The sequence below is a fragment of the Euwallacea similis genome, chromosome 4 (assembly GCF_039881205.1).
Source record: "Euwallacea similis isolate ESF13 chromosome 4, ESF131.1, whole genome shotgun sequence".
Taxonomy (NCBI): domain Eukaryota; kingdom Metazoa; phylum Arthropoda; class Insecta; order Coleoptera; family Curculionidae; genus Euwallacea; species Euwallacea similis.
In genome coordinates, this window is record NC_089612.1 from 5,657,669 (window position 1) to 5,684,271 (window position 26,603).

The 26,603-nt window shown below is 37.2% G+C and overlaps 3 protein-coding genes across 4 annotated transcripts in view; 1 reads left to right on the forward strand and 2 right to left on the reverse strand.

The window, feature by feature from the left end:
* Positions 1–360: 360 nt before the first annotated feature.
* LOC136408192 (uncharacterized) lies at positions 361–4,714 on the reverse strand. Its single transcript, XM_066389053.1, has 4 exons — positions 4,586–4,714; positions 839–1,030; positions 670–786; positions 361–617 (listed from the first exon to the last, which is right to left on the reverse strand). The coding sequence occupies exons 1-4, from the start codon at positions 4,635–4,637 to the stop codon at positions 394–396; spliced, it is 585 nt and encodes a 194-aa protein (XP_066245150.1). The 5' UTR covers positions 4,638–4,714; the 3' UTR covers positions 361–393.
* A 928-nt stretch (positions 4,715–5,642) lies between these two features.
* On the forward strand, positions 5,643–8,140 carry Pop2 (CCR4-NOT transcription complex subunit Pop2). The gene is made up of 7 exons (XM_066389239.1): positions 5,643–5,774; positions 5,900–6,086; positions 6,898–7,124; positions 7,178–7,341; positions 7,398–7,510; positions 7,561–7,701; positions 7,756–8,140. The coding sequence occupies exons 2-7, from the start codon at positions 5,979–5,981 to the stop codon at positions 7,882–7,884; spliced, it is 882 nt and encodes a 293-aa protein (XP_066245336.1). The 5' UTR covers positions 5,643–5,774; positions 5,900–5,978; the 3' UTR covers positions 7,885–8,140.
* A 782-nt stretch (positions 8,141–8,922) lies between these two features.
* The window catches only part of LOC136408524 (protein O-mannosyl-transferase Tmtc3-like), a 32,232-nt gene continuing 14,551 nt past the window's right edge, over positions 8,923–26,603 (reverse strand). Inside the window, exons 3-11 of one of the 2 annotated variants that reach the window (XM_066389558.1) lie at positions 16,221–16,302; positions 14,651–14,750; positions 14,391–14,506; positions 13,911–14,330; positions 13,507–13,831; positions 12,522–12,774; positions 12,196–12,370; positions 11,627–12,094; positions 8,923–11,577 (exon numbers count right to left, since the gene is read on the reverse strand). In XM_066389558.1, the coding sequence (XP_066245655.1) occupies positions 11,107–11,577; positions 11,627–12,094; positions 12,196–12,370; positions 12,522–12,774; positions 13,507–13,831; positions 13,911–14,330; positions 14,391–14,506; positions 14,651–14,750; positions 16,221–16,302 (2,410 nt within the window). In that variant the 3' untranslated portion in view covers positions 8,923–11,106. Of the gene's footprint in view, positions 11,578–11,626; positions 12,095–12,195; positions 12,371–12,521; positions 12,775–13,506; positions 13,832–13,910; positions 14,343–14,390; positions 14,507–14,650; positions 14,751–16,220; positions 16,303–26,603 lie in introns of both variants that reach the window. The other variant, XM_066389557.1, reaches the window with a different exon arrangement.

The window sequence follows — 26,603 nt, forward strand, 5'->3', positions numbered from 1 at the left end:
TGTGAATTTTCAATTTCCTTTCATCTCTCGAGCAAACACAACAAAATCAATTTAAATCGTGGCGTAGTGTGAGCAGCCAATATCGACGTTACTGTTTATGGCCCCATAAGAGTTAAACCGATTGATCTAATAGAGCCCCCGATAACGTCCCTCCAGATCGGTTTATTCAGAACCAAAAAACGGAGGTAAAATAGTTTTGAGCGTGGGAGTCCTCTAAAATGCTGCATCGGTGGGGCCGCAGCGATTGCGTGGGCGGTAGCTATGCCCAGGCCTCTCTTCTTGACGCCCTTTATGTATCATATCCAGCTCTGTTTTATTTCTCTATTGTGTCCCTACACATCTTCCATTGTTGTAATAAACTTACGATATAAAAATTTTATTTCTTATAAATAGCTAAAAATAACTGTATAGAAAATTTATTGAGAGTGAAACTGCAGCAAGTCCAAACATGACGTCGTGTCTGACTGCATTGCTGTTGCAGGGCATACCAAGTCCTGGGGTCGCCTTGCAGATGCACAGCTCCACGTCACCACCATCGATACCCTGCTTGAAGCACCCATATGGGGTGCTTGAGCTAGTCGACCGTACTCTAGCGCACATGTGGGTCTGGTTGGTTACTAGAACGACCCATGTGGGGATTTCCGAGGTATTAATTGAGTATTTACATACTTAAACCGTTTTCCCAGTAGGTGTACGTCACGCATTCCTGGTTTTCCGCCTTGCGGCATGCCACGCTGTTCTGGTGGTTAGTCCACAACCACTCGTTGCTTGGAATCGTGCCATCAACTGAAAACTCGGTTATTAATTCGAATACGCTTTTTTAGATGTTGATGGTCACTTGATATAACTAAAGGGGATGAGCAGGGGACATCGTCCCCGGCTCGAAAGTCATCCTTGTATTCAGAACAGGTGGAATTCATCCGGGTGGTATTGTCATATTCCGGCCCCAACCACGAATATTCAAAGCAATAGGTGTTGTTCTCATTTAGGGGTGGGTAGGTGTTGTCCTCGTCGTCACCACTACAGGGAGCTGTAGAAATGTGATTTTTGCACATCTAGGTGCTCGATATACAGGGTGTTTCAGGGACAAACTTCGATATGTTAATCTACGTTTAATTCTAAGCAAAAGAGTTCCTATAAACGTAAGTCCGGAAAGGCTTCGTTTGGAATGTACAGGACGACAAAAGTTAATTTTGAATTTTTTAAAAGTTTTCCAAAAACGATTTTTGGTATTTTAAAGAAATTTGACAAAGGAGAACACGCCATTAAAAGACACATTTTGTAATAAAATCTGTAAGCAGTCGCGGGCGTACTACCAATTGCTGCAAATAAATAGACAAAAAAAATGGGACGCCACTGTTTTTTTGGACACAATTTCCCGATTTTTTAAATCCTCAATTATTTTAATAACACAAAGGTTTCTTAAGGATATCTCGAAAAGTAAGTCGTTTTCGAGAAATACAGCAATTTATTATTAACACATGTACTTTTCTGATTTCGTTTAAATGCTGCGATGGAATGCAAAGTTTAATTAATAAAATATTATAACTAATTACTAAGACTACATAGAGTTAACGCTGGTATTTCTTTTTTAAAGGTTTGGTTCAAAAATGCCACCACTGATCTCGATGCACTTCTTGACTGTAACGAAAATATTGTATTATTCTATTTTGCAGAGAGCTCTTTTATTTGCGTAGATGTAGCCATTATTCGACGGATCAGCTCTTCACGTGTGTTTAATCTTTTGCGATAAACTTCGTTTTTATCCACCCCCAAAATCTATAATCTAATGGACGTAAGTCCGAAGATTTAGCTGGCCAATTGCTGCGTCAAAATAATGTAAATAATAAATTATTTACTTTAATTGTAAAAGATGTGTTTTAATGACGTGTGGTCCGGTGCCAAATTTCTTTAAAACACCAACGGCCGTTTTTAAAATACGTACTTAAAAAAAATCAAAATTAACTTTTATCGTCCTGTATATCCTAAACAAAGCCTTTCAGGGCATTTGTTTATTGAAACTTCTTTGCTTAACCCGTCACTTGTCGCTATATGAGCGTTTTGCTCACAATTAAGGGGAAATATTGATAAAATGGTGACACCTGCTTCATTAGCCTCGGCATTCTTTCTAGCTGACTTTTGATCTTTCGTCTATCTACGACGCAAGTCATATTCTATAACATCACCACCGTTTTCAATTAAATCCCTATTAGTCACAAAGCTGTCAGTACCGTGAGCATTTCTCTCATTGAGCGACGAACTGCGTTATAAAAAATCGTTGTCGCATAAACATTTTGCTGACGAAGTGACCAACTGTATGTCAGAACTTATTTCATTTACAAAAATTAATTGTGTTTGTCAATGTTAGAATATTTTTGAGCCACCGGCACTTACTTTTTTATTTTACTTTAATTTGTTCACTGCAATCAGTCGTAGTCTCAAAATTGTCCGAATGGCTTTACTATCAGTTGAGAACGAAAGTGTTGGTAAGTAATACAAGCTATTTGTTGTGAACTTTGGAAAAAGTATTCGTGGTATCTATTTGTTTTTTTATATCAGTTGCTGCACCTTCATGGCTTGCCCCATCTCACGCTTTGAACACTGATCATTTGCTTCCGGAAAATTTAGATGAGCCCGAATTAGATGCACCTTCTGAACATAACGATAATGATTCTGAATCCGAACAGTCCCCAGAAGATCCCCTCGAATCAGAAAACGAAGACGTGCCAGAGAGAAGGCTTTCCTATATTGGAAAAGATAAAACTACTTTTTGGTCAATGCATCCTCCACGTCGTTCTGTTCGTAGAGGAAGACAAAACATAGTTACAAACATTTCAGGTGTGAAAGCCGTGACCAAAGGCGTAAAAACCATTTTAGATGCCTGGCAATTGGTTTTCCCAGATACCACAATTTTACATATTACAAACCGTACAAACATTTTTCTCCCAAAAATGCGAGCGCACTGTACACGCGAGAGAGATTGTCTGGACACAAATCCTCAAGAAACACGTGCGTTAATAGGATTACTTTTTATGGCAGGAGTAAAAAGGGCGGCTCATCTCAATATTGAGGAATTATGGGCAAATGATGGTACATCTCCCGAGTATTTCCGTGCTGTTATGTCAAACCGACGAAAGATTTCATGTTCTTTTGGAGGCACTTCGGTTTGATGACGTCAACGACCGAATTCAGCGAAAGGCAACAGATAACTTGGCCCCTATCAGGCAAATTTTCGATGAGTTTGTTAACCGATGCTTGAATAATTATGAAGTTGGTAACAATGTCACAATTGATGAAATGCTGCCAGCATTTCGAGGCAGATGCAAATTTCGTCAATACATTACAAATAAACCATCAAAATATGTGATCAAAATTTATTCATTAGTAGACTCGAAAAATTTTTACACATCAAATTTGGAAATCTATCCTGGTAAGCAGCCTGAAGGTCTCTACTATTGTGATAACAAAGCTGACAGTGTTATAAAGAGATTAGCAGCGCCTATCTTGAATGCAGGTAGAAATGTAACTATGGATGATTACTTTACCTCGATTCCCTTAGCTTTAGAGCTGCTAACTAAAAAAACATCAGTGGTTGGAACCATAAGAAAAAACAAGAAAGAAATTCCATCTTTATTTGTGAATACAAGAGAAAGACCAGTATGCAGTAGTATGTGCGCATTTTTGAAAATAGGGGTTTTGGTGTCCTACGTGCCAAAAACAAACAAAAATGTGCTACTGTTTTCAACACTACATTCCGCCGACATAATTGATGAAGACAGTCAGGAAAAATACAAGCCTGAATTTGTCACTTTCTATAATTCAACTAAAGGAGGTGTTGACGTTGTTGATGAACTAATTCCACAGTGTACAGTTGCCAGAAGAAGTCGTAAATGGCCATTGACAATTTTTTTGTATGCTCAACATAAGTGGAGTTAATTCACAGATAGCTTATTCAGAGAACACAAAATATTCATTAGGGCGCCGTATATTTTTGAAAAATCTGGCTTTAGAATTAATGAAGCCACATGCACAAACAAGGCTGCCAATTCCGAACATATCAAATAATTTGAAAATATCAATAAAAAAACTTTTAGGAATTGAAGAAGATGCTCCAGAATCTAGTGTTAGTTCAACTGGCATATGTTCAACGTGTCCACGTCGTAAAAACAGAAAAACCAAAAAAAACATGTTGCAGATGTGTCAAATATTTGTGCAATGAACATTGTAGTTTTATCTGTGGACAATGTCTGAAATTGGCGGAACCTACCGATTCTGCGTAGCTTTTGTATGTATAAGTTCAATGTTTTGGGATACGTTTTTTTATCAATTATAATCTGCTATCTTTCTTATGTTAACAAATGATTTAACACCAGTCCATATTAAATTTATTAACATATTAATTTTGAAATTTAAACAAATTTAAATCAGATGCTAATTCATTAAAAGCATGAGCATAATGCTCACTCGCGACAAACCGTGTTACAAAACAAGTAGCGACAGGTGAAGGGTTAAAATTAATTGTAAAATCACATATTAAAGTTTGTACACCTCCTGGAACATCCTGTAGTATGAACAACGGACTTACCATAAAATGATGCTGTTATAATGACTAATGACCAAAACGCCTTGTGCGTCATTATTCAATTTGGTTGCTAATGAAAGAAAAGCGTGAATTCCCAATTAAAATTCTAATTACTACATTTAAAGCAAACAAAACACTAAATGATGCCTGGCTTATGAAAGTTGTCGCTGTTTAATCTTATCTTGACGAAATATTTTATCTTAGAAAACAATAATCACAGAAGGTAATTTATCAGTTTTCATAATTTAGCAGTTTAATCCTTGATAAGGTCAAAAAATCCGGAATTTGTAAGTAGAGATATGTGAAATAATCTAAATTAGCATATGCATGATTCGGTTTAATGTTTAGTAGATTTACTGCAGGAAAACTTTTAAAATTAAATATTCTTATACAGAAAACAAGAAAAAAAGTTCATACGAACATGGGTGAACTTTCGTTTCGCGTCTGAAGTACAGGATGATAAAAAATATTGTTTTTTGTTTAAAATGTTCAGGATTACTTCAATGGGAACTCCGCTTGTGAAATTTGAAACATTTTTTCCCTTAAAAGATGTGGCTGTATGCCTATTTTAAGCTTCTCAATTTTCATAAAAATATTTAACGCTAGAACGTGCTTATTAGGAAAAAATTAACAAAATAATAGTTTTTTTGTTACTCTGTATTTCATACAGGAAACGAAATGGGCCTACGTTCATATGAATTGTTTCTCTAATTTCTCTCACAGGAATCTACAGTAAACAGTTAGCAAACTTATCCTGAACACCCTGTATTATATTAAATGTCTTCGTTGTTGACATTATCGACAACGTGTACTCCACCATTGATTTTAATTTTCGTGTAGATGAAATGTTTCTCATTTCTATGTAAATCTTCCAATTTATTGATTTACGAGAAAATATATCGTTATATCAGGTGTTAGCTTATATTTTCTTATAGCGATAAATAGCAATATTTAAGTAATAAAGCTCTGAATTTGAGATTGTCGGTGCAAAAAGAGTGAGAAGTGTAGCATGAGGGTGGCCTTGAGAATTCACTTGTTAATCCTGTCACTTGTCAATCTCCACTCTGGCAAAATTTTTTGTATGTTTATTTTTAATTATTTTTATGGGTTTTGCTTATAACTAGTATTTTAACATAAAAAAACACTTAAAATTGGCATCAGTATCTAGTTTTACACTTAACATCACCCAAAGGTAAATACTTAATCCAACCCCCTAATCGAACATGAACCTCAAACCCCCAATTCTCCCCACATTTCCAAGAAGAGCTCCTTTTTCCCTTACCGTTAATAAATTAAGAGAATTAATCAAATTTCCAGTACGGACACATACATTACTAACCCAATGCACCCGTTGCAATACCCAACGGAAGTTGACCGAGCCTAGTCGAGTGAGGGGATGCCGTCTGCTACTCTAGGGGGTCTACAACTTCCCAATAATGAAGATTGCGGAATTCGGGATGTCTGGGCACATAACCTGGAAGACGAGTTTAGGACCATCCGCCAGGTAAAGGCTTGAATAAGGAGCCCGTTTTAATGGAGAAAGACCATGTTACAAGCAGAAACTCTTTCTGCTAACATTCTCTCTAACATGGTCTTCTGTGCTGAATTTGTTTAATTTGACCTGCAAAGGCAGAACAATTTGCACACATTTCGTTGATTTATGAATTTTGATACAATCCAGATTCCTTCCTCATTTAAGGGATCAAAAATTTCAGCTTATTGAGAGAGGGTTGTTTAGTTCAAATCTAGTACAGATCAAAGTCAGTACTAAAAAAATATTTATATGGGTGACTCCCATTAACTCTATAAATTATATTTGCTATTCACACCAAATAATGAGTGATACATGAGGTCAGGAATAAATCCTTGATGGGTCAACATTCCACCACACAATGATTGACCAACATGAGTTTTTTTTAGGTACAAAGAGAGTGAACTTAAAGACACAATCCTTCAATTTGACAATTATAAGTATTTTGGAAGTTGTTTTTTCAGTTCTCTTTGATTTATTTATCTGTTGCATTTGTTAGGGATGTTGCAGTACAGTTCGGTTTATGTTTCTCATTTTCTTTGATACTTCAAATTGTTTTTTCTTCAAGTACATGATTATTTTATGTTTTTTCTCCTAAATATGATGTTTATTTAACCATAAAAGAAGTGTCCATCAGCTTGTTCCCTGATGTTATTTCACGAGTGCATTTTATATCAATGTACATTGTATTTTTTGAAAAATCTGTTAAAGTAATAAAAAATTTCCTCACATTTCTCCTTCTCCTATTGGACACTTATTAATGTGTACTTCTGCTCGCTACAAGGTGGTCCAAAAATATACCTACGTGGCAATGGATACGGAGTTTCCAGGGGTAGTTGCAAGACCCATAGGCGAGTTTCGAAGTTCGGCAGATTACCAATACCAAATGCTAAGGTGCAATGTGGACTTGCTACGAATCATACAATTAGGACTGACTTTTTTGGATGAAAATGGCAAAACTCCAGGTGGAAGTTACACTACGTGGCAATTTAATTTTAAATTTAACTTACAGTAAGTATGTTCTGGATGTCGTTGAAATGAAAAGAAAACATTGTTAATCTTAGGGAAGACATGTATGCACAAGACAGTATAGATTTATTGACAAATTCTGGAATTCAGTTTAAAAAGCATGAAGATGAAGGTATTGAACCTCTAGAGTTCGCTGAACTTTTGATGTCCTCTGGAATTGTGCTTATGGACAATATTAAATGGCTGAGCTTTCATTCTGGTATTCGCGTTTTAGCCAATTAAATCCAAATGTATTAATGTTTTTTTTCTTCTCAGGCTATGATTTTGGGTATTTGATTAAACTGCTGACAGATACCAATCTTCCTCAGGACGAGAATGAGTTTTTCGAATTGTTAAAGCTATACTTTCCCACCATTTACGATGTTAAGGTTGGAGGGATCAAATCGAAGTTTTAAAGTTACTTATCGTGTTTTTTTAGTACTTGATGAAATCTTGCAAAACTTTGAAGGGAGGTTTACAGGAAGTCGCCGAACAGCTCGAGTTGGAACGTGTCGGTCCCCAGCATCAAGCAGGCTCGGACTCGCTTCTAACTGGCATGGCGTTTTTCAAAATGAAGGAGGTGTATTTCCTAAAAAAATTCTGATTTTTTATGATCTAATTTCCAAGTTTTTAGATGTTTTTTGAAGATACAATTGATGATTCAAAATTCTCAGGCCATTTATATGGGCTGGGCACATCATTTGCTGTCAACGGGTCAAATAACTATGGACAGGACAATGGAGAAAACACCAATTCATCCTAACTGTAAGACAATTGGCAAATTCAATGTGAGAGAATATAATGTTAATTTTATTTTTTCTGAAATAGCGTTTATAATTACTTTAACCATTATTTTAATACGTTTCTGAGTTTATGAAGGGCGCAGTGATGTTCAAAATGACGGTTTGCTGTCAGATGTTCCGTTTAAAGTTTTGTAGTATAGATTACACTCGTTTTAACTTTAGCCTTTTTGTAAGTTTTCATTTTTCTATCTAGTGAAATAAAGCCATGTAAGTCCACGAAGTTTATTCCTTTTTGAAACTTAATCCGGCAACTTTACTGAGCGTTTAGTTTTCAAAAGTGAGTACCAAGTAAATGTAGATTTTAAAGTACATTCATTGAAAGCTAAGGTTCCTATCTCGACACTGACAACGCTGTTTTCTGCTTAAGCGTGAATGACCTTCGCCGGTCATAAAGGATGAAGAACAAGCGGTGTCACTATATGTTTTCTCCCCTCTAACAAATGTAGATAATTATCTACATTTACACAATACTGAAAACGCGAAGGAGAAATTCTAAACGAGCGAGAATTTCTTTTAGGTCCTGTGTCTTAATCATTTGCTATTTCAGCGCCCGAGTTAGGAAGTTCTGAAGAATGTTCGGTGTTCAATTAAGGTGATTCAGTATCGGTCGGTTCCATAGAAGCAACAACAAGATACTTCTCATTGTTCCAACACAAGGCAAACCTCGATCTCGTCCGGTCACGGTGTTTCCGACATGGAACATCGTCGCCATTCACCACATAAACGTTGTAATATTTGCTTTAGTCGCGCTTCCCAGAACATTAAATTTTAATTTAATTGATGATCGGGATATGACGATGGCATTCGCCAAAATTCTGGGAATTTCTTGACATCCATTTAAAAATCCAACTTAAATTAGTCGTAGACATTAATAACTTAATTTCTCAAAGTCTCACCTTCGTCTGTCATCGAGGAGGATACAATGATGGACAAACATTGTTATTACGCTTATAGTCTGAGATTTTATTGGTTCTCACAATGAAATAAGACGAATCTCCTAATGCAGCACATTTTATTACAAAAGTGTATATCTGGGGTTAACAATTCTTTAGAAAATTTGAAAAAGAACTAACAGAATGAAACGCTTCAGTCATAGGACAAACATTATACTTTTCACATTAGAATTTTTACATGTTTAGTCTATATGAACAGTTTCACAACATAGAAAAATATTTATATCTATTTTACAAAATCATTACTTATCCGTCTGCCTTACTTAAGGATTTCAAGGCACCTTTAATAACTAAAATTCCAATTGTATCCACTGCAGCTGCCATTTCCCCTTATTGGATCAAGAAACTTATCAGTTATTACATTTTAGGGGACATAAAAGATTCGTTTTTAATAGTAAGAAAATATTTTTAGTACCGTTTTTGGCCACGTGGATTTGTATTAACTACTAGCTAAAGGATTTTTACATTGAAACATTTACTATAAACATTATTTACTTTTTATAGCCTACTACTTTTAAGGCTACTAATAAATAAGTTACTTTACAACGCAAGAAAAATATCACAAATGAAAAATAAGAATACTGGCTGAAAGGACCATCACAAAAAAATCACAAACTTTGGAAATTATAGCATAGTGACTGTTATTGTTTAAGTAATTAGAATTTAGCGAAATTCCGGGAGACTTCTGAATCGTTGTCGAATCGTTTTCGCTCCAAGTTCAATAGAAAAATATATTTCAAACGTACGAAACTACGCATTTATGAGTGTCTGCAAGACACATTCGAATACTAGAGGTCTCCTGGAAGTATATAGCTGCCAAGCAATGGTTTTTGACACACTATAGGAAGACTTAATGCAAATCTTTAAAATTAAAGTTAAAATTTGCTGTCCAAAAAATATTATTAAAACTTACTTTTGACCATGGTAGACCTTTCAACAAGAGGAATGTAAACTAGGTTCGATATTTATTTTTTTCTTAGGAAGCCATGGCTTTTCGATACGTTGCCTCCGTATAACATAAAACATTTAGCAAAATTTTTACGGCACGTGTGATTTCGTGCATTTCAAAAGCATATCAGTGACCCATAGCTAGAATATGAACGTATACATAATATGCCCGGTCTCAGCAATTATCCGGAAACAGTTTATGCTATGAATGTGAGTAGCGCATCATGAATGTTGCTACATTCAGTGGCTCGGTAAATCGGGTAAAAGCCCTTTTAGATTATCGAAAACCAGTTGTGGATAGATCGCATGATTCGTGGCATATATGGATTATTATTCTCTATTCCGTGAGTCTTAGACCGGAACTGATTCCGAACTAGAACGAATTAATTCATTAGATAGAGTAATGAATAAATTAATAACAAAATTGAGATTGATGTACTTTTCTGGATATCTTATGGACGTGCGTAGCATATTATTATATTTTGGCCACTATAATCGCATAGTCCTAGCACATGCCTAATTGAAAATACCTTTCTGTACATGTTACGAATATGTACTACATATGGACATAGCTTTGTGTTACGTGGGAAATATTAGGCATCTCGTTAGGTTGGATTAGACGAAATTATTTCAACATGTTTCAGGATGTGCATTTTGGCTTTACCTTCGATGAAAGACCGCAAAGATAACACAACGGCTAAATCGTTATCGATCGTAGATAAAAAAGTGCCGTAGAGGTAATTGGTTAAAAATTTTAGTTTATGGCGTTTGCCAGAGTATAGCAAATTTTGTCGTAATTTTGACTTGAACGTATTTTATATTTTCAAAATCTAAGACATTAAACAAAGTTTGGCAACGTCGAAATCAGAAATTGAACGTGCCTACATAATGCCGTCTCTTTTGCACTCATCTGTTATTTAAATCAGACAGTCATGTTTTTGTGACAAATGAAGATAGCCCTGTTGCAATTTATGAGATAATGTCAAACTGAACGCATATGGTTGAAATGTCTACCATTATGCATTAAAATTTATGTTAAAGAGATTCCATCACGTATTAGTTAAAAATACATTTTTTTAAAAATAAACATGATTGTTAATCACAGGGGCATCTCTGCCCATGCTCGCTATACGTATAAAAGTTTTCTCGAGTCAAAATAGTTTCAAACAATTATTCTGAGTATCACAGAACGAATACTACATCTAGTGGCTTTGAAAAGTCCTCAAAGAAATTCCATACAGTTAAGGTAAAAACGAGGCTTCAGTTTTAGTTCAATCGTTGCTAGGACATTCCCGAAGAAGGGTCGTCCTCATCTGTGCGCCTGCTGGAATTGTCCTTACTCGGTCCTCCCACTTCACCCTCAATAGTCAGATTTGGGTACTCCTGGGTGCTATCTAGGTTCTTAACGAACATGGGCTCGGTATTCACCACTCTACTGCTGTATCTCTGCTTTTCCGTATCTTTACTCACAACAGGCTGCGTTTTCTTCTCATTTTCATCCACGCTTTTATTGGAAACGACTTTACTTTTTTCCTTTGGCTCCGCGATATCTTCATTCAAATTTAACTTAGAGATGCGATTTTGGACTATGGTCAAATGTTTGATGATATAGTCCTCTTCCGGTGCTAGATGATGCGCTTCTTCCAAGCAAGATTGGGCCTCCAGCAATTTCCCTCGTTCAACATGGACTACACAAAGATTGTGCAGACCTTGGATGTTGTCAGGTTCTAGCTCTAAGATTCGTTTGTAGCACTGAAATGTTATTGTTATTATGTGAGATTAAGATTGTAATAATAATTACATTTTCAGCCGCATCCAAATCTTTAATATTGTTGATATAAATGTCCCCGAGCAGAATCAGGCCTTTAACGTGGTCAGGATGGTACTTGACCAACTGATTCAAGAAAGGTGCTGCTTCCAAGGGACGCATATCGTCCGCAAGAAGGAGAGCCAAGTTAAAAAGGGCGCTCCGGAAATCGGCCTTCAAATGCACGGCCCTTCGGAACCAATGCTCCGCTTCCTCTATGTCTTTGTCGTCCATGGCCAACATTCCCAGGTTAAAATGCACTCTTTCGTTGCTCTTGTCTTTAACTAGGAGCTTAAGGAGCCGTTCTCTGGCAGTTTTTCTGAATTCTGGTCTTCCAAATTCTTGCAAGACTATTGCAGAATTTAATAATGCTTGCTCGTGGTCTGGGTCGATTTCCAAAGCTTTGTCTAGATAGGCCAGAGCTTGGGAGGCTTTGCCTTGTTCCAGAAATACTACCCCCAGCTAAAAATTATTTTTTTAAGTATCAGAAAGTCTATTAAGTGCGTATAAAAGGTGATGAATAGAGCTGTCGAATAAAGGTGAAAATCTAATCCCCTACTTACATTATAATATATATCGGGATTGTTGCTGTCGTACAAAAGGGCTCTTTCATACACTTCCTGAGCCTCTTTGGTCCTATTCAATTTTATCAAAATATCCCCTCTGTTAATGTATGCCTGGGTGTAATCCGCTCTCATGCTTATGGCTTGTCTGTATAGCATATCCGCTTCTTCCAGCCTATAAAAGTGCGAGGCAAATTAGAATTTTTAAGACCTAAAATAAGAACAGGGACTTTCTAATCATGCAAAGAGGAACGGGAAACGTTTTTTATGCACCTTCTTATTCCGACGAAAGAAAGAAAACCGTGTTAAGCTTTATATTAAATTACCGTGTGTGATTCTTGGAAATCAAATTGGCCAAGTTCAAAAAGACATTTAAATGATTCGGTGCGATCCTCGCCTGATAGGATTCTCCGGGTTTAGCTTTCGGTAGCAGGGATTTTGCTTTAAGGTAAGCTTCTTCTGCTTCTTTGTACATTTTAAGGTGATTATAAGTCCGGCCCACGTTAATGTAGGCTCCAACGTCGTCTTCTTGCACGCTAACGGCTGTCTTGAAAAACTGGAGGGCTTCAAGGAATTTCCCTGAAGAGAAAAACAGGTTGCAGAAATCCGACATTTTGTAAAATAGAATGGCGAAGATGCAGTTAAGATTTCAGTTGAATATATCGTAAATTTTTAAGCTTGATCCAAAGTATCTAACAAATTCAGCGTTATAACCACGTTGTAAAATAAACGTGTTATTCAACATTGTGCATTAATCTGCTTTTTAAGGCAGCTTCTAAACTATGTAGCAAAGGTGTCATACTAACATATATTTAATCAATGTTGAGTAACAAAATAGACGATCTTTTAAGTCTTATATGTGCTCATTGTATTGAGGCTTAATGGATCATTGGCGTTAAAATGACGTCAAGGGGACACTAATGGATGGTGGCTTTACGTCAAAAATTTTGCAGTTTGCAATTTTCCAGTTTGCTACGTTCAGTTTTTCTAGGTCATTGATTTAAAAAATAATTTACTATAGTTTGGCAAAGAAGCGATCGAGGATCAATATTTATGTAGAAATTTATATTTATTGTAAAGTGTACAAATAAATGTCTGCAGGAGTTTCAGTCACTTTACACTATTTCAAAAATGTTTTCCAGTAAGGACGATACAAATTAATGCCTCATGTGAGCAAGAGAATAATTCTGGTGCAATCTTGTCAGTATGGCGAATGAGTAATGCGCGTTTTAATCTTAAAAATTAAATAATACATAATTAAGGTATTTATGAAGTATACCTGGTAGATCATTACGTGAATCCCTTACTTACCTTGGCTCTCCAGGGCATGTCCGACATTATTAAACAATTTGGCGTTTCTCTGATTGACCCGCAGACCGGACATGAAGATCGTATACTCGTTCTCCCAATCCCAGTTCCTCAGGTAGGTTTTGGCCCCATGAGACACGATCAACAAACACGCCAAACTCCAGGCCAACTTTTTCCCCACTTTGCAGCGCAGGATTTGCCAGCCATATCCGATAAGCATACAAAACCCCATTGATGGCATATAAAGGACTCGTTCGGCCACTACAAACCCCACGGGAAAAAATAAATTCGAGGCCGGTATGAAAGGCAAAACAAGCAGCGAGGTGCTCTGGAAAAAAATATGGAAATCTTTTCGTTGTTCTGGGCGAGGCAAATCGATAAACAGAATATTTCTGTTGATAACTTACCATTAAAAGCACAACACTTTGATGTCGATTCTCGGTTACAAACGCTGTGCCAATCATCAGCAATAGAAACATATAACTAGCTAAGGTGGACAAATTTCTGGGATCCAGAAGTGAGTCCACTATAGGTATGGTACCCATGGTCCAGTCGCAGCAAAGGCTACAAGGGAAAAGCAGCAGCCACAAATTAACGCTTATTAAGTAGTGGTAAGTCAGCTGTCTGGAAGGGGAAGGTGCCACTGAAGCTGGATTGTCAAATCTCGTGAAAACCGGCAGCTGAGAACCCATAATCTGCAGCCTTCCTAGCAAAAGAAGCAAAGTGGTCAGGAACAGCAACAGCAACCGTTTGGTGGCTGCGTTGGATTTGGGAAGATGGTAGCTGGATTTGGCGGTCATCGCTGACTTCAGAAACTGCCGCATGTCCTCCAGCTTTATCTAGAAATGTAGATTGAAAATGATTATTGTTGGAATGCTATAGGCTACCTTTTGAATGACGAAAAGTTCATATGTAGCACAAACTCCTGCAACAGTGATTCCTTGCTCCTTGCACAGCATGGCAGTGGCTATGGACACCACCGACAAGGTCAGGTGCTTCCACTCTGAAAATAATTTGATTGATACGCCGCTTAAATGTACGTTTCCCGGATTTTCTTCTACATTAACCCCGAAAGATTTATATCCAGTTTATCCGCACAAAACGGTTTAAGCGAATATTAAAGTATTGATTTGCAAATACCGCTTACCTGTACATTTCTTATTTTTCGTCGCCTTTGAATAGAACAGGAAGGCGGCAAGAAAGAACACGGACGAGAGGGTTTCCGCTCTGCCGACTACGCCAGTTACCTAAAGCAGAAAATAATTTTCAAAAAAGATATACACAAGTGGAATTCTTTCCCGTAAACGAGGAAAAATTTATCGAGCGACATGTTTAATGCCGTCAGTGAAATATACGTTTCGTCTTATTTTTATGTGAAAATACTTTCCTTTAAGTAAGCTCGAATGGAGAAGTTGTTGAATTATTTTTTTAGCTCGGAAACTTTCACAGGTGTAATCAAGAGACCTCTTAAAGTGCATTTTGTAGCTTTAATAAAATTTTAAAAGTAACGTGTCTGGATTCCATTAAGTTAGAAATACACAAACAGCCCTGATGACTTCATACTAATGAGTTCAGAAATATTAAAAACTTTTCATTCTCAGGAAAATTAGAGCTCGCTCTCACTATAATTTGCGAAAACTTCGTCAAAAATTAGAATAGAGCCTTAAATGCAATATTTTATAAATAAAAATCTTGACCGTCGGCGACTGTATTTTGACCAAGTTTCAGTTCATCGGTCAGTTGCGTCCCATCTGTTCCAGAGGAACAGAAGCAGGGTACTAAATTTTCGTCTTTGTCTTAGCGATGGAAGGAGACAAGGATGGCTATACGGATATGATGGATGGCTGTGTATGTGATCCAGGTGTAGTTTCCGCAAGGGTGCAACAGTGACACAGTGGTGGTAGTTGCGAATTTTAATAAACAAAATTCTAATTATTTTAGAAAATAATAGTTTTAACTCAGTATTATAGTTTTGATTTAGTGGATTGTAAATATATTCTACGTTATTCTAACTTCAGCATCGAATTATTCCACAAGCGTCACTGTGAGACGAAATGCTTAACAGCTTTTTGTTAATTGTAGATATGAACGGACAAGAGCGTTAGTTCACATATACAGTAATTAATTAACTCTTGCATTCGCATGAAATTATCACACAATGAAATGATAAAACTTAAATGTGAAAAAACCATTACGAATTTTAGCTCTGGAGACTACAAATAAGCCCTATAGTCCCTTAAGTATTTAAATAAACTCAGAACACCCTGGGTTATGGCAGATGGAAAATTGGTGGCATTTCGGGGTTTAAAAACTCCGGAATATCGCCGAAAATTAAGGTGCGACGGAGAAATTTTTAGTCAACTGAAATTAGAACTCGTACCGCCATATTACCTGGACCATTTACTGGGAGTTGCTACAGTCAGCAATTTTTATTTTTATCTAGTTTAAACGTCCTCCACCCAACTAAATCAATACCGTCTATAAACCCCTCTTGAAATAACTAAAGTTCATTTCGAACATTTAAATTTCTCCCCTGTTAAAGTGTCGCCAAATCCTTTGGAAAAGTCTCTAAAACCCCTTTATGCCTCACGGTGCAATTAAAATTTCTCGAATATACTTTGCGCTCCCCTTGTTAATGCCATAGGCTAAAATACAACCCCAAGCTACAAGTGTTTTTTCATTAGTGGATTGTGTTTAAGGTGATTCTGGTTACTTACAGCCTCAGTGTGAATGGGATGGACAGCGAAGAGCATGGCGGCAACAAAACTTGCCAAATCCGGCAGGAACATGGAGCACATCCTGCGAAAATATATTTCATTTAAAACAAATAAATCTGATTACATCCCCTCGGCTCGACAACCCGGAAAGATTTATCGAGTTGAGGGTAGTTACGCGGGGGAAATATTAAAGACATTAGAATGTCGTTATGAGACATTTTCTCTTCTGTATTATGTTAAATAAATATCCTTTTAATGTGGTTAGCGGGTAACATCTTGAAGACCAAGAATTCTTCTCTGTCGCAATTTCATTTTTGCCCAAGATAGATGGGCACAACATTGCATTCAGGTCGAGGGGACTATTTCCCTCGAAAATAATGTTATGTTTTACCCTAATGCCGAGCAGTTAGCATCATGTATGGATTAAAAATGAAACGGTATTATTATCACGGAAATTATATTATTGCGCTAATTTGCAACAGATTTGGATTAAACGCGAATTTCCAAATTAGTGGCCCGAAATTTCCAGTGAACTCGATAATTAGCACATATCAGGTTCACAAGTTATAACAGAAAAGTACCAATAAATGTGACGGTCACAAACAAAGCCCTTTCCTAGAATAGGGCCTTTGACTTTTCGCTATTTCCCCGCTCTAATAGACACGGACGTTTTATTCCTAATTAGGGCGGCCTTTCGGAAAAATAATTAATTGAGATCTAAGCCCCTTCAGCTTAGGAAGCCCTTGACAGAGATTAATTAGATTTAAAGGCGCTACGCGGATTATCTCAAAAAGTGTAAAACCTCTTTCGTAATTTTGCAATTTGATATCTTTGGGTGAAGGAAAATGACTCAAAACTATGAGATTGATTAACATTTTAATTCTGATTATTCACGAAAGCATGGGAGATTATTAATCTGTCATTCCCTCATCCCTCAACGTTAGCAAGTTAAGGGAATTTACGCCGGTTCAGTGCACAGGGCTTTCCTAATTTTTAGCCTTTCGATGCGACAAAGAGGCTTTAGGCAAGGAGCCTCCATGCCTTTTGGGACGTCAGCAATGATATGATCTCAAGGGACCTGAATTACGGGACAATGACTGAAATCATCAAAGAAAATTTTGCCGAGGCATTTCTGAAGGAGCCACGAAAAATAAAAATGAACTGATCAGAGGAGTAATGGACTACGAGCTAGGAGATCTAACAAGTCCAAAATTACAAACCCCTTGAAAATTAATGGAGAAAAAGTTCCAGAAATACAGCAGATAAAGTAGAAAAGTGTCATAAAGATCAAAATAAATCGTTCTACGAACTTGTAATTGATTTGAAATATGTAATCGTGTGATTCCCATATTTACATTTGAGGAACGTGACCTTTTTACTAATCCTGTATATATCAAATTATATTTCAATTGGTACAATAATACATTGCGAAATAGCCGGACAAAAAATATGCCATATATTACGATTAAACACTTCGAATCCAAATATATGATATATCAAAGCAGTGTGTACCGAAAAGCTTAACATTTCCAACTGAAATATTACGGCAATATGCCCGTATGCGCAAACAATCATATTTGCAATAATTACACATTTTAATATAGAAAATGTAGGTCCAGTGAAACAAAGCGAAACGTTTTTCGAATTTTGATTTATATGGGGAGCGTGTTCATTATAACATTGTTTAGCCAGGGGCTTTGTTTATTAAATTTGCCGAATAACAAGTTTGGGGAAAAAATGTGTAGCTTCATTTGGTCAAATTAATGAACCCAGAAATTTTTAATCATTTCGCCAGTGGCGGATCTAGAGATCGATAGGTCTCGGTGCAAAGCAACTGCACATGGATCTTGGATATTTGTATAGTGTGTTACTTTCGAACTTTGGATTTCTTATAACTCCGAAGATAGAATTTTTTTTAGAACATTGAAAAACCGTTTAGACAGAATAGAGGGGAAACCGGTTTAATAGAGGTTGTAAATTTCTACGTGTGCTGGTAAGAGAGGTAGGTACTCCAACTCCATAACGACTTGTAATTAAATGAAAATATTTTACATCTTCAACTGGATGGTGCTCCATCGTATTATACTCTACAAATAAGACCAATTATCCAGGAAGATGGATTGATCACAGAGGAGAAATAGAGTGGCCACCGCGATCACTGGATTTAACACCCCTCATTTTTTTTTGAAGCCACATCAAATCAGTCGTTTACGAAATCAAGCCAGCCAATTAGTAAGATTTACAGCTTCGAATTATCGAAGCATGTCAATCCATTACGTCTGAAACATTTGAAAAAGTGAGGGAATTTGAGTTCTGACTATTTTTCTATTTAGAAAAATGCAGTGAACGTTTTGAATTGTTTTTGCGGATTTTTTTTTAATGTGATATTTCTGTATTAAAAATGCAGTAATTTCTCAAAAATTGATTTTCTTTTGTTGAAACTAGTTTTTTTATACGCAGTTTACAAATACCTTTAAAATGAGGTATCACATGATAGGTGTTGCAATTTAAAATTTGAGAGCTATCCCTTTTAGAGGTACACGTAGAAACTTGCAACCATTATTAAACTAGTTCTCTCTCCATACTGCCGAAATGGTTTTCAAACGTTTAAAAAAAAATTTAATCTTCAGAGTTATAGGCAATCCAAAGTTTTGAAATTGATACACTGTATAGTATCGAATTGCCTGCCGCTGTTCAAAATGCTCAATATGCAGTATACCATTGATGTGCCTCACTGTTTGAATTTTTTTCCTGCTTATGCTCCTCTTAGTTCTATTTCTTATTCTTAACTTATTCGTTATTATAGAGAACTCTTACATCGCACAGTATACACTAAATCACTGATATAGGTTCTATACGTTCGTGGCGAATTGTTCATTTTTTCTTTTATTTTGTTTGGGAATAATGCCTGATATACAAATAGGGATTGAATTTCACACTGTTCTCAGTTAAAACTCTATGAAAATAACATTCCTTCTTTACCGAGGGTTCGGTTGAAAACCTTTTTTGACATCCTGGTGGCAAACCATTCTTGGAAAAATGATTAGAAAAATGGAAATTAATGGTTAACTCAAATGTACGGAAAGCAGATATGTAAAATGTGCTCCGAAGGTGTTTGCTGGGATTTGGAATGTACAAAATGGGCCGTCAAAAACGAACCATAGACTGAATATTCATATTCAGACCGTCCTGAGTATGTAGCCTCAGAGACACTATTTTATACACAAAAATCTTTCTAACTATCGCCAAGGTTCATTGGTGTTCAACAACAATGTACATGGTGAAAAAAAATCTAGAAGAACGAGTATTTTATGTGAATAACAAGACAAAGCGAGGAAAGAGCAACTTTAAAGTCAAGTGGTGCTGGCTAAGCGCCGTAGAAGTGCCTGCTCTCAAACTTAAACTTAAACATAAACACGCCACGTTGTGAAAGAGGAAAAGATGCAGTGATGAAGTGTCAATCATTTTAAATTACTTCGCCAAATAAAGTAAGGAAAAAATAAAATGGTTTTTCCAACATTTCAGTTTTTTCCGAATACGTTCTAAAGTCAACGAAGTTTAAAAAAAATTTTAAACTTCCAATTGCGCGATTTGACCCAATTTAAGCGACCCTGTATCTTTTAAGGACGCCAAGATCCCTATGGTTGGGCTCCAGAAATGGACACTGTGTGTATAATATTTTTCGTGTGTTTATTTTCAGTTCAGTCCTACTTTTTTCGCTGTTTCTCATTTTAAAATTGCAAAGGAATTGGATTCTGTAACGATTTTAAAACGAAGTCCTTGTAAATAGACGTGAAATCTTTTTCAGGTTGACTGCTTCAGCGGTCTTATGCGCCCGCTCTATTATCGACCCAATTTTCGAGCTTTGCTTGCCAGAGGTCGTAATTATTACCGTCTCCTCTGCGGTATTCGTCCGTCATGGCACACAAAACTTACATATTTCGGTGAGTTCTATGATTACTAAGAAAACAATTTAACCAAATCAACAACAACTGATGCAGGGGCAACACCCCCTTGCAGTCAACAACCCTTGAAGATCTCACCTCTTGGTGCTGTTGTGGGAGCCATGAGGGGGTGTTTTCGAACGCATTTCGATTAATTTATTAGCGGTGGTCCGCTGATTAACTCCGCATTCTCGTAGATGTAAAAACCGCAAACTGGCCCCATCTCACCCTCGCGAAAGAAAAGCTACTTTTGGGGACCATTTTTATGAAAATTTACTAGCATCAGTTAAAGTTGCAGCCATGGCAATAATTTGGCCCTTTACAAGGAATTTTTGGAGGTGGCAAACAAAGTATTTAATATTCCATCGCAGACATTCCAGACACTTAGATTTATTTCAAATTCCCTACAGATGCGATTGAAGTTTCATGTCAAAATGGTGAAGGACAGCCTCGTTACTTCCCCAGATGTGATGTGACAGCAATTATCTCAAAACTTCAAAAAATAGAAGAACATTCGTCATCAAGCTGCCTTGCAGGCCGTGTAAACCTACACCCAGAATCGGGCTTCAAGGAAAATTGCGATATTTACGAGGAAGTTATTTGTCATGCCTGACTCAGGGATGATAACGGCAATGTTGTCAAGTTTGCTGTTGTTTATTGGAGTTAACTTTGGTGAACTTGTCAACAGTGCCGTTATCATTGTTGGATTGGGCCTCCCTGCAGAAAATTTGTTAATTTTCGCTAAAGCCATTCCTGAAATATTTTATTGTTCCGGAATTTGTGAAAGGCATTATGTATGTGTAGATCCTATCTGATGCATTTTAAACCTGTACAGTGGGTGAGTTTCCTAACACCCATCTGTCAGGTCAAAACAAGGAAATAATAACTTTTACTTCAATTGATTTTATTCCATTTCTTAGACCTTCTGCGAATTTTTACAATTCTCAGTGATAGGATTATTGTTCTCCAAGATTTTTAACCTCGTTCGGTGCTGAATTTTTTCGTTGTTGCTGACTTCTATGTGAAAATTATATTTTTAAGGTTCGATTTTCTGCCGAAAGCCCTGTCTTTCGATCGGGGGCGAATCAAGAGGCGGCTGCCTGATTATATGTTTACCACTGAATATTTGCGAGGTTTGTGGCGCAAAAACCCTTATATCCGATTTCAATTTATTCATAAACCTCAACTAGAAATCTTTAAGCTCTAAATCGAATTATTTCAATCAAATTATTCTTCCAACTCAATTTCATTCAAATTGAATCGCTTTGTTTGCCTCGGTAACATTTTTATAATTAAGTTTGCTTAACTTCTTCAAAGTTAACACAATAGAAGTTTGAGAAACTTTAATTAGAAAAAAACGGAGGGATTTTCTTTTTTTGGTGTTCCTCGAGCCGTAAATTTTATCCTGGCAATAAGATAATGATCAGCGGGGCCTTTGTTTTGTTGCTGTTCCGCCCATTATAGCAAACGTTGACTATCAAGCTAGAGACGATAAAATACAACAATGAATTTTTATCTTTTCCTTGCGCCTTGAATGAAAGGACCTCTTCAATAAATCGACTTACAACTCCTTATTACCCTCTCCTCCAATTTTTCTATAGAAAAAGGGATTGCCTTATTGGACCCTTCTTTGGGGGACAGATTTTTCTTCTTGCCTTCACTGAGCAAACAAAAAACTTCCGAACAGTTAATTACAAAAATTTTTTAAAAGATCCTTGGGCCATTCACGAGAGAGATTTTTCATTTCGCTTTTGAAGAATTAAATGAAATTTTACCCCTTACTTTGACGGATATTTGGAAGGCCGAAAACCTATTAGGACTGTAGGCGTAGCTTTCAAAGGGAACTGTCTTCCCTCCGAGATGTGTGCTCTAGGAAATCTTTTTAATGGAATTTCCGGAAAGTTTCCTGTAAAGTTGGATAATGCCTTATTACCACAGCACTGATTTGAATCTCGGGCTGAATGGAGAAACTCAAACAAAAGGAGTGGGTAATTTGGTTAGGCAAGGTTAAGTTTGCAGCGCTAACCGAAGACCTAAATATTTACCTCAATATTTAACCTACATATTTCATGACTTTTCAAGCTGCAATTCGGTCAGTTGCAGGAGATGTAAGGCAGATGTCAATAAATCTCAAAACTAAAAAGCTTCCAGACATGGTCCCTAATGGCCCAGGAACATGTAACGTAAAGAAGTTTCGAACTTTCCTTACTACATCTGTCTGTTTCGGATTTTGTTCGGGGACTTCCGGAGTTAGTTCATAAAAGTTACTTTGCTTCAGTAAAAAAAATAGCCAACACTAGGCCTCGTATACAATTACAATGGAAATAACAACAGTGAAACTCCGGGGAGTTTCCCGGAAACAACTCCTGACCTACTTCTCTCAGTTCGTAGACACAGAAAACCAATAGCGTTCTATTTAATTCGCGTGTTCCAAGGAGGGGCCTGTATCTTAATATATACGTCAAACAAGACGGGGGGTATATCATTTTAACACCTTAATGGCTTAAGTTAACACGGAAAAGGTCTGTTTTGTTTGATTTTCTTTCAGAGAAGGCGTAATGGAATGAGTGTTTGAAGGGTTAAGAACAGAATTTAAGAGTAATCAAGCTCGAGGTGCGGCAAACGTCCTTCCGTGCTGCTTGTTTTAGACTCCAGGAGGATTTTTAAGGTGGAAGAATTGGAAACTTAATTCCACATTTATTATTCATTAGTTTTTGTAATGAGCAAACGATTTTTTATGAAAAGCTTACATCGCTGAACTATAAATGATTGACTTATAAAATTTCTCAAAGCGAACGGCTCTATTATCAACTTTTAACCATCAGGTTTCTCATACACTTATTCTGAGCTATATATGCGACCTCGAAGACTTGGCTCAAATCCAGCGTATATACGCTTTTAATTCTATTTCTCCAACACTTCCGAGGTCTATTTCCAAGTTTGTCTCCTTTTTGCAGCTGCAGCTGCACCACCACTCCATTACCATTAGTTTTGGCCCGAGACGCCAGCTTTGCAACAAGGTTAACGGAGCCGTTTTATGCCCTAAGTTGACAATGTTTGGAGCAAGCATTATTAACTAAATTAGCTGCTTCCTTACTCAACTTTTGCATCTTAGCAATTTTCAGCATAACGAGAAATTTCCGTTTTTGATTTAACGAAAAATATATAAAACAGATGAAATTGGTTCTTTCAGTAGCGGATCTCGGTTTTTTTTTTGAGAACTTTGACTTTAAGCCCCCACTCAGCTTAATTTTTGTCAATTTGCTCGCCTTTGAATGTGGAAGAAAACAAAGTGCATTTCAGCACTTAATGCTTTTTTTTGCCTTTCCGGCAAAAATGCCACGCGAAAGGCATGCAAGGCATGCGCCGTTCTTGGCGAAGGTGCCGTAGCTGAAAGAACTATGGAAAGTAGTTTCCTAGCTGGTGATTTCAACCTTAAAGATCACGAACGCCTGAGCAGGCCCTCCACCTCAAATGAATGTTATGAGCTTTTATCAAACAACGAGACGATAAATTCGGAAAAGCATTGCTTGTAATTAGGCCAGTTAAAGATGGTAATTGAACAAAATGTCCAGAAATAGCGAATCGGAAGGGCGACGTGTTTGATTAGGCCAATGTGCGGCCTAGTGTGTCTTGGATAATTCGGCAAAAGTTGTTTGAGCTCGATTGGGATGCTCTACTCCATCCACCAGATTTCGCGCCCTGTAATTTCCACCTATTTCGACAACTACAAAACTGCTTTAATGGAAAAAACCTCAACTCTTTTGTTAAGGTAAAAAATCACGTAGGAAAGTTTTTCGCCGAAAGGTCTGAGAGATTCTGGAATTTTTATTAGGTGTACAACTTTGCTTCCGCCGTTTTTGAATAGATGTATGTAGCGGTAAGTAATGATCGAAATAAATAACCCCATGTGGGCATGCAGGAGCCTTGGGCACCTGTTAACATAACCTCATAAAAATATTAGTCTATTTGTGTCTTCATCATAAAGTTATTCGCAATTGAAAATGTCAGTGTACGAGCCAAATTCTCGTCATTTGCGGGAGGTTTTACTTTTCTGCTTCAATATGAAGAAATCTGCTGCTGAGGCTCATCGAATGCTCTCAGATACTTATGGGGAAGCCACTATTAGTGAAAGGACATGTCGTGAGTGGTTTCAGCGCTTCAAGAACGGTGATTTTCACGTCGAAGACCAACATAGCGGTGGAAGAAAGAAGGTTTTCCAAGATGCGAACTTGGAAGCATTACTTGACGAAGACTCGTGTCAAAGTCAACAAGAATTGGCACAATCATTGGGAGTGACTCAACAAACAATCTCAAAACGCCTCAAAGACATGGGAATGATTCAGAAGCAAGGATATTGGGTGCCGTACGAGTTGAAACCAAGAGATATTGACAGGCGTCTGTTCGCTTGTGAACAGTTGCTTGCAAGGCAAAGACGGAAGGGATTTCTGCATCGTATTGTGACTGGGGACGAGAAATGGGTTCATTACGATAATCCCAAACGCAAAAAGACTTGGGGATATCCCGGCCATGCTTCCACGTCGACGGCCAAACCGTCTATTCATGGTTCCAAAATCATGCTCTGTATTTGGTGGGATCAACTCGGCGTAATATATTATGAGCTGTTACAACCAACTGAAACAATCACAGGTGCTCTTTATCGAACCCAATTAATGCGTTTGAGCCGAGCATTGAAAAAGAAACGGCTGCAATACAACGAGAGACATGATAAAGTGATTTTGCAGCACGATAATGCTCGACCCCATGTTGCGCAAGTGGTCAAGAAATACTTGGAAACATTGAAATGGGAAGTCCTACCCCACCCGCCATATTCTCCTGACCTAGCTCCTTCTGATTATCACTTGTTTCGATCCATGGCACATGGGCTAGCTGACCAACACTTCCGGTCTTATGAAGAAGTAAGAAATTGGATAGAATCGTGGATCGCTTCAAAAGATGTCCAATTTTTTCAACACGGGATTCGTATGCTGCCCGAAAGATGGGAGAAAGTAGTGGCCAGCGATGGACAATACTTTGGATCCTAAAGGTATAATTAGTTTTTTACAATAAAATCGCGAAATTCGGAAAAAAAACGGCGGAAGCAAAGTTGTACACCTAATAAGTTATCCGAAGGATGAAGGATGTAGAACAGAAATATAATTTAATAAATGTATGCTAAAATTCAAATCTTGTGCTTTTCAATTTTCGTTCAAAATCGACACGAACTTTCCGGACAACTCAATGTAACATGTAACCTCATAGCTCAATAAGTCTTTTTTCTGACACATATATATGGCAACACTGCGGCCCATATGGTTTTCCTTAGTTTTTCTTAGTTAGACCGGAGACTGATGTGCTAATGCACAACGGTGCCAACATGAATTCTTATGCAGTACCTTGTTCGTTGCTATGCACATGGAGTTATAGTGAGTGAAGGAAAAGGACAATTAGGCGATTCATAGGTGCGAGAGAGACAGGCTACGGTTTCCCCTTCCATCATTAAGGATCGGCTAGCGTCGTTGACTTGCAAGTAGTACGCCGCAATCCGAGGAGGAATCGTGCCGCAAAAAGGGCTTGTTTTTCGGTTGGTACGTTCTAAAATTACCATTTCCACCGTGGTGTTTGTAGAGATAGGACTACATTAATATCTTAATTTATTATTATATTTAATTTTGAATTATAAAACGGAATATATGCGAGTAATGTGCGTTCTTCAAAATCACGTAGAACTAAATCCATCCTCCGTTAGGGAGTTTGCTTACGAGTCAATGACGCTACCCGATGGAAGGGGAAGCGGTAGCCTGTCTCCCTCGCACTTATCAATCTTCTAATTGTCTTTTGCTTGCACTCACTATAACTCCATGTGCCTAGCAGCGGAAAAGGTACCTTACAACAATTTCTATACATTTAAGATGGATCGTCTATTTTTTCTTTTATTGCTTTTGCCAAAGAAATCTGGAATTTTCCAATGATTGAGAAGAGGAGTTTCAGTGATTCACACATTGTACATCCCACACATTTTAGTTAACTGTTAATTGTCGTTTTGCTACTCCTTTCTTCAACGAAAATGTTTCCACCCAAAACATCAAGAACGATTTTCGTCCGAGCCCTTAGTAAAGAGTTAATGTTATTCTTGGTTAACTTTAACTGAGAATAATGTGCAATTTGACCTCTACTTGTGTGTGAGGCTGTATCCCCAAATTGAATAAAAGAAAAAAGGCACTGTACTTTTCATGTTCGGCCCGGAAATTGTAGCTCGACTATCATTTTTAGCTTGGCCCAGAGATATTTTATCAAGCTGCATAAACGGGTAAACGAATATTCACAATTGTTTGAACAGTTGAATTGTTTTCAAACATCATGGCGTTCCACAGTCATCTTCGGCAAAAATGTCTAATTAATTCCATGTTTAGAGGTACATAGTACACAAAACGGCAAT

Bases quoted from the DNA above. Each gene is read 5' to 3' on its own strand.
- LOC136408192 (XM_066389053.1), bottom strand. From the start codon at position 4,637: ATGACGCACAAGGCGTTTTGGTCATTAGTCATTATAACAGCATCATTT. The intron at 1,031-4,585 runs GTAAGTCCGTTG...ACATTTCTACAG, and splicing joins TATAACAGCATCATTTTATG to CTCCCTGTAGTGGTGACGAC. The intron at 787-838 runs GTGACCATCAAC...CCGAGTTTTCAG, and splicing joins ATCCCCTTTAGTTATATCAA to TTGATGGCACGATTCCAAGC.
- Pop2 (XM_066389239.1), top strand. From the start codon at position 5,979: ATGCCGTCTGCTACTCTAGGGGGTCTACAACTTCCCAATAATGAAGAT. The intron at 6,087-6,897 runs GTAAAGGCTTGA...GCTCGCTACAAG, and splicing joins AGTTTAGGACCATCCGCCAG to GTGGTCCAAAAATATACCTA. The intron at 7,702-7,755 runs GTGTATTTCCTA...CCAAGTTTTTAG, and splicing joins CGTTTTTCAAAATGAAGGAG to ATGTTTTTTGAAGATACAAT.